This window comes from Drosophila miranda, chromosome 5 (genome assembly GCF_003369915.1).
Source record: "Drosophila miranda strain MSH22 chromosome 5, D.miranda_PacBio2.1, whole genome shotgun sequence".
Lineage (NCBI taxonomy): Eukaryota > Metazoa > Arthropoda > Insecta > Diptera > Drosophilidae > Drosophila > Drosophila miranda.
Genome location: NC_046678.1, coordinates 1,347,998 through 1,355,607, shown reverse-complemented (window position 1 = coordinate 1,355,607; position 7,610 = coordinate 1,347,998). Strand labels below are relative to the sequence as shown.

Here is a 7,610-nt window from a genome sequence, read left to right as displayed (position 1 = left end):
CAGCTGATTGGTGATTGTCCTTTTTGTTAGGGCAGATATTGACCATTGCCGGATATGTATATCCATAAGACTATGCTTGGGTTCATGCCCCACTTTAGGCCAATAGCTTTTTTGCATGTGTAGAGTGCTGTCGTTGCCTTCTTCACTCTATCCTTGACCTTCAGGCTCCAGTTAAGCTTTTTGTCAATTACCAACCCTAAGTAACTGGCACTGTCACTGAAGGAGAGCCTGTATCCATTTGGTATTGGGGGGTTGAAGGGCGGGACCTTGTAATTATTTGTGAATAACACGAGTTCCGTTTTCGAGGGATTTAGTCCCAACCCGCGCGATTCTGTCCATCCGGACAATCGAGCAAGCTTTGCGGTTATTAAGTCGCAGAGTGTTTGGGGGTATTTTCCCGCAAAGATAATTGCAACGTCGTCCGCGTATGCCACTACTTAACAACACTACTCTGGCCACTGCTGTATTATTCTTGCAGTGGCTTGTGAAAGTTTTGTATTTGGTAGCTCGTGTAACTTAACGCCTTAACAAAATAAACTCCTGCGGTCGTAGCTGATGGTAATTGCGGCAAGTTTTGTTGGATGACTGGGCTTCAAGCGGGGTTTTTTATTAGGTTAGGTAATTTTTTAGTTCTTTACAGACAGGTAAAAACCTCTGAGGTAAGCAGTGTAGCTTTCACCACAATTGCTACATTTTTGGCAGATGGGTCCTCCCTATTTACGGGGCAAGGCTCAGTGAGATGTACATCCCCGCAGGCAATGCAGACTGCGAGAGGCGAACAAATCCAATAAATTGACGAAAATGTGCGTATAAGCATGTCGCAATTACGTGACTTTTAATCTCATAAGGCACGGCTGTAACTAAATCAGCAAAGACAATTGGAACAAAGAGATATCTGAACTTATGTTGGCAAATTGAAATTCATATATAAATTCATAAATCCGATTTGTAACTCGTTACTGGTACTCGCATTCGACTAACAGCCTAATATTAAATATTTATCTCATCCGAAAATGCTGATTGGTGCAATGGAGAGATCGTATGTGTAGCGCGTCAAGAAAAAAGCAACTAAGTGAAATTGAGACACCACCGTAACCAGAATGAAACTTGTTCTTAGAGTCAATTCTCACAATCAATTTTATTCATAAAATAACTAACATATGTTAGTTCGGAGCAACAGAAATAGTTCACAATACTGCAATAAAAGGTTTACAGGGTCAGCTAGTAATATTAATAATAATATATATATATATTAATATATTAAATTCTCGTGTCACAAATGTTGTAGCTAACCTTCTCCGAAATGGCTCGACCGATTTTCGTGATTTTGGGTACATATCGGTGAGGTCTGCGCATCGGCCGACATATAATTTTTATCACGATCAAGCCACTCCTTCGGGTACCTCCCAAACACCTATGTATGTCCTTTTTTGGGATGTACCAGAAGGAGTGGTCTGATCGGGTCAAGATTTGGTAAGTTTTGACAAAATTTGATTCAGATTGATTAGTTTTAAGGCATTGCATCGTAATGAATAAAGGAAGTATTATGGCTGTATTTTTAATTAAAAATACTAATGTAAATCGGGAGCTGCAGCACCTGTAAAACCCAAAAAATTGTTACTACGATTACCAAGAAAAATCTTGCCGACAGCATTTCATGTAAATTTGGCGTCATGAAATTCAAAGAAAATTTTATGAAAAAGATTAAATTTAATAAAAAGCTTGTTCATACACATATGAAATCCCAGTAGGCCGAAACAAAAATTTGGTCCTGTGGTATGAATATTGTGATGAAATCATTATTCGTTTCACCTCGGAAGCGAAAACATTTAAAAAAAACGTAGAGGACCAACAACGCCAAGAATTTCATCGAGCATTTACATCAAATTTTTTTTTTTCGACTAGCATTCCAGTATGAGCCTGATGTTGAATATTATGTTTATTCTAAAGTGGTTATTGCTAAAATTTAAATTTAAAATCAAATATAAAAATGAGCCAGTTTTGATGTGTTGCTCATCAGGAAAAGTACAAATAACCGAAACTGAAATACCTCCTGAACCATTGCATGGTTTACTTATCGGTACAGATCCCAATTCTAGCATGTTCCTGAAGTAGTGTTGGGTAAACATTGCTCATTTTGGTGAACATGTTCACTTGTTCTTTTTTAGTAAGTGAGTCAACTCACTCATATTGCTCACTTGCTCACTTGCTCTCTTAGATTGCTCAGTTAATCACTTGTTCACTTGCTCAGTTGTTCACTTGCTCAGTTGCTCACTTGCTCAGTTGTTCACTATTCATGCACAGAACCCTAAGCACCACAGATTTTTACACAAATAAAATACGTTACATTTCAATATTAATCAAACATTTATAAAATTTATAAAAAAAAAAAAATGTATATAACAAAAAAACAAACTTTTTATTTCTTTTCATAGGAATTTTTATACTAACATAAAAATAAGGAGATCCTTTCATAGGAATTCTTATACTAACTTAAAAAAAAGGAGATCCTTTCATAGGAATTCTTATACTTTTCGTTTTCTTCATTTTAGCGCTATAAGAGAAAAAAATGTTAATCAAGCAAACAAGCAATCAAGTACAAATTAGGTTGAACTCACTTCCGATTTACATGTTGTTATGCAAAAAAATTAAATTTTCAACGGTTGTTGACTTTAAAAGGGAGCGCCTTTTACGTATGGTTTCGCCTGCACTTGAAAATATGTGCTCGCATGGCACTGAGGTGGCGACTAAGCAGAGGTGCTTCAGCATATAGTTATAAAGTAGCGGGTATTGCGCTTTCTGCTGATTCCACCATACCAATGGATCATCTTTTCGGCTGATGTACTCCTCAGCCAGGTACTTATCCATTTCTCTTATGGATGCTGCCGTATTGTTGGTGGGTTGGCTTACTTGCTGAAAAGTGGTATCAAATTCAGCCCATATTGTGTCCTCTTCTTGTTTTTTTTTGCTTATAGCTTCTTGTGGAGGTTCAGGGAGTGACCGTATCGTTTGAGCCAATTTTTTGTTGATATCCGCTACTGACTTTTTAATAGCCTCCGCAGATTTAAATGCGCGTCCTTTGAACTTGGGATCCAGAACAGTGCTCTCCGCATACAAAATATTAGCCTCGAAATCGTTAAACCTGCCGTCCATCTCGTTTATGATTTCATTGATTACTTCGGCAACTAGGTTATTTTTAACTGTTGGATACATTTGAGCCATTTTTCTTTGAAGTAATCCAGTCAAAGCAATTATTTTTGACAATGTTACGTTTTTTTCAGCTGAGATCTCTTCTGTAACTTCATAAAATGGCTTTAATACGGGCTTCAATGACATCCCAGTCTTCTGGTGACAAAATTAAATCTGTCCTTGTTGACAGAGCTGCCACGACTGCCTCCTTCAGGATAGACAGCCGTTCAAACATTTTGTACGTTGAGTTCCAACGTGTTGGCACATCCTGTGTTAGTTTGAGGTCAGCCAACTTAAGCAGCGCTTGCATATCTTTAAGCTTTTTTAAGCCTGATGAGCTGCGATGAAAATATTCGCTTATAGCTTTAGCTTTTCTGCGCACACTGCTCATTTTATCTAGAGCTTTTTGGACAATTAGATTAAGGGTATGAGCAAAACACCGTATATGACTCCAATTGCCGGTTCTAATAGCAAGAGCAATGTTGTGTGCATTATCGGATGCTATTGCTGCGACTTTGTTTTTGAGATCCCATTCATTCACAATTTTTTCCAAAAAGCTGCACAGATTTGCAGCAGTGTGCGACGCTTCAAAGGCCTGACAAGCAATTGTATAGGAGGTCAGCATCGTTGATTCCTCATCGATAAAATGTACTGTGACAGCCAGATAACTTTCGTTGGTTATAGATGTCCAACCGTCTGTAGTTAAGCACACCGCTGTGGCCGCACGTAGTTCTTCTATTATCGTCCCAGTGTACTCGTCACGAATTTTGGGAATCAAAGAGCTGGTTAATGTTTTCCTCGTCGGAAGCTTATAGTTTGGGGCGTGCGACACATCGTGAATAAATTTTTTAAATTCTGGTTCTTCAACCAAGCGCAAGGCGTGATGACCCTTGGCGGTCATCCGGCGCTTTGCTCGCTGGTACAGGCCTTTCAGCAAAGCTTGTTATTTTTGGTTGCGCACTTTGCACAAAAATCGGGCCATGGGTGTTTTGCCGGATAACGGGCTCCATAGACGCCGGGTGCTTGCTCTTTAAATGGCGGCTTAAGTTGCTTTGAGATTTGCAACTCAAAATAGATTTGCAATACTTGCACTTGGCTTCCTGGCGTCCAACTTCCTCGAAATGGTTCCAAATCTCACTATACTTCCGAATAAGCGACATAGTGAATTTTTCAAAATTGTAAACAGCTTTGCCCGTAATATAAAAAGTGTGAAGTAAGCGCAAATATGAGCAAAGCTGCCAGATCGCAAAATGCCCTTTGAGGAGCAAAATTGCGCAAAAAGTGAGTAGAGAACAAGTGAGTAAAAATGAACAAGTGAGTAAAAATGAACAAGTTAACAACAAAGAACAAGTGAACAAAAAAGAACAAGTGAACAACAAAGAACAAGTGAACAAAAAAGAACAAGTGAACAAAAAAGAACAAGTGAACAACAAAGAACAAGTGAACAAAAAAGAACAACTTGGAAGGAACATGTTCAGTTGCTCACTTAAGTGAACAACTCTTTTTTGTTCACTCACTCATGAGCAACACAACACTATCCTGAAGTCAATTCGCACATTCAATTCATGTTTCCAAATGACATCATTTGGAGCAACAATATTACTAATATTACTAACAATAGTTAACAATATTACTGCAAACGGTCAACAATTTAATTCCACGTTCAAAATCATAGGCCAAGTTGATCACAAAGTGCTAATCCCAAAAGAATTTCATAAATTTTTACAAATAAACTTTCTATTGTCATCAATCCTGATAGAACACCAGCTCGAGAGCATATACATACGTAGATTCAATGCACCTATTGTTGACGACGTTGTTGAAATCGTGGTTGGTGACCGTACAGCTACGCGAAAAATCGTGATTCGAAGAAGAAATAAGGATCTTCAGTTTATTAGTCATACCCATCGTTCATATGACGAAGTAAAAAAAATTAAAGAAATTAATTGGCAAAACAACGTTTTACTCTGTAAAATATATATACAAAAAACTAAAATTAAACTTTATTTTTGTATTGGAATAAAATAGATTAAAACGCCTTTAGTTCATACCGTTTAAATTAATTTCTGTGAACTTTTTATCGATCCAGTTCAAGTGTTTTTTTTTTGTGTTGACCGTGAGAAACTCATATCTTGCAGCTGCCATGCAGTGTTGCCAGATTTTGAGAGTCACCACAAGCTAGATTGAAGAATAAAATAAGCTAGAATAAGCTATAAATTAAAAAAATAATCTTAAAAATAAGTTGACAATTAAAACACATCGAAATAATAGATAATTGATATTATTTTTAAATTTTTAATTAAAGTAATGATGTGAATTTATTCACTTCATTAGGCTATGCGAGTGCTCAGCAATGTACAAACAAAGTGAAATTATGGACTTTATTCATAAGACACTTTCGGCATTTTTTTGTATGTAAATGTGCAAACATGTGCAATACTGCAGTGTGACTGAAATTTATCAACGAAAAATTACCATACATGTATACACAAATATGGATGAACAACGACAATGGATGTTGTCCGGTTTCTCGATAAAAAATTAACAAATATTATAATACAATAAAATATAATGTAATACAATATAAAATTTTTTTTAAGCCAAAAAAAATAAATGAAATTTGAAATAAGCTAGATTTTAAGCTATAAGCATATCAAATATTTTTCAAGCAAAACGAAGTTCCGACCAACACTATTTTGACTGAAAAAGGAAAAATACACAACACTAGAATATGCGTATGTACACACACAAATAAAAAACAAACAATTCTTCGTCTTATTTAATTTATAAGTTAAAACATGATGTTACAATCATAAAAAATTTATATGCGCACCAGAACAACTACAAAAGACCTTTAATTAAGTCATAATTTATATGTGTATTTTGGAGTTGTTATCCAAATTCATGTGTCTCATTTGATGTCGACTTAACTTGATATAAGCTCCAGTCCAGCCATATTAAAATCAAAAATGGATACATTTGATGTGTCAGATAAGAGCAGGTAAGCAGCGACATTCAAATGAAATGAACTGTACTTTTGTAAATAATAATCTAAACATAGCACTGTACATATGTATTTATTATATATGTATGTATGCTACGATACTAACATGTATGTATAACTAAGACATTCGATTAAAATTACATTTGTCTCGAGTTTACAGCTGGTACTTTGGTCCAATGTCCCGGCAAGACGCTACCGAAGTATTAATGAACGAGCGTGAACGGGGAGTATTTTTAGTGCGTGACAGCAACTCGATAGCAGGAGATTACGTACTCTGTGTAAGGTAAATTAATCAAAGATTTACAAAAAAAGACCATCATGAAACTGTTAATTATTCCCCTTTTTAATTTAGAGAAGATACTAAAGTTAGCAACTATATAATCAACAAAGTTCAACAACAGGATCAAATAGTGTATCGCATTGGTGACCAATCGTTTGATAATCTGCCAAAACTCTTGACATTTTACACACTGCACTATTTGGACACCACACCACTAAGGCGGCCAGCGCAAAAAAAAGTAGAAAAAGTAGTTGGAAAATTTGATTTTGTTGGCAGCGTGAGCATTTCAAAATTTTGTCAGCATTCCACAGTTTTTATCTTACCCTCGTTTCTCAAAGGATCAAGACGATTTGCCTTTCCAAAGAGGAGAAGTTCTTACTGTAATCCGAAAGGACGAAGATCAGTGGTGGACTGCACGTAATTCATCGGGCCAAGTTGGACAAATACCGGTTCCTTATGTGCAAAGGGTACGTATTTGCGTATACAATATATGATGAAAAGTTTAGCTTCAGCTTATTTATTTTTTGCCAGTATGAAGACGCAACAGATGAGGACGGATTCGATAGCCAAGTTCTTGGACACCCGAGTTCTACTATCGGACGATTGAATAATTCATCTGACCCGCCAACAGTCTCTTGCAATCTGTTTGGTAATACGTTAAAACGGACAGACCTAAACGTAAGTTTTATGATTAAACCATACAATGAACATTTATTTGTAACTATGTATTCACTAGCGTAAACTGCCAGCGTTCGCTCGGGTAAAACAATCGAGGGTGCCCAATGCATACGACAAGACTGCATTAAAATTGGAAATAGGTGACATTATTAAAGTCACTAAAACTAATATAAATGGCCAATGGGAGGGTGAACTAAATGGACGCAAGGGCCACTTCCCATTCACTCACGTTGAATTTGTCGATGATTGTGATTTAGGAAATAACTGTGGAGAGGTACGTTTAAATAGCGCCAGTAACGATTGGGTGGAGCAATAATATTTTCACTTTTTATTTTGTATCATTTTTATTTAAATTTATGACAAAATGTATCAAGAAATAACAGTAAGTGGTGCATACCAATTGTTAATACATATATTAAAAATATTTAATAAACATATTACAAACCAATGCAACTTTCT

The 7,610-nt window shown here is 36.2% G+C and overlaps 2 protein-coding genes across 2 annotated transcripts; one reads left to right on the top strand and one right to left on the bottom strand.

The window, feature by feature from the left end:
• Positions 1-2,475: 2,475 nt before the first annotated feature.
• LOC117189247 (zinc finger BED domain-containing protein 1-like) lies at positions 2,476-4,544 on the bottom strand. Its single transcript, XM_033394414.1, has 2 exons — positions 2,619-4,544; positions 2,476-2,554 (listed from the first exon to the last, which is right to left on the bottom strand). The coding sequence occupies exon 1, from the start codon at positions 4,088-4,090 to the stop codon at positions 3,302-3,304; it is 789 nt and encodes a 262-aa protein (XP_033250305.1). The 5' UTR covers positions 4,091-4,544; the 3' UTR covers positions 2,476-2,554; positions 2,619-3,301.
• Positions 4,545-5,910: 1,366 nt separating this feature from the next.
• Positions 5,911-7,604, top strand: LOC108164427 (adapter molecule Crk). Its single transcript, XM_017300107.2, has 6 exons — positions 5,911-6,190; positions 6,354-6,476; positions 6,546-6,750; positions 6,812-6,940; positions 7,005-7,151; positions 7,210-7,604. Exons 1-6 carry the CDS (start codon positions 6,159-6,161, stop codon positions 7,465-7,467), a joined length of 894 nt encoding a protein of 297 aa, XP_017155596.1. The 5' UTR covers positions 5,911-6,158; the 3' UTR covers positions 7,468-7,604.
• Positions 7,605-7,610: the final 6 nt, after the last annotated feature.

Bases quoted from the DNA above. Each gene is read 5' to 3' on its own strand.
- LOC117189247 (XM_033394414.1), bottom strand. From the start codon at position 4,090: ATGACCGCCAAGGGTCATCACGCCTTGCGCTTGGTTGAAGAACCAGAA.
- LOC108164427 (XM_017300107.2), top strand. From the start codon at position 6,159: ATGGATACATTTGATGTGTCAGATAAGAGCAG. The intron at 6,191-6,353 runs GTAAGCAGCGAC...TCGAGTTTACAG, and splicing joins GATGTGTCAGATAAGAGCAG to CTGGTACTTTGGTCCAATGT. The intron at 6,751-6,811 runs GTGAGCATTTCA...CGTTTCTCAAAG, and splicing joins AATTTGATTTTGTTGGCAGC to GATCAAGACGATTTGCCTTT.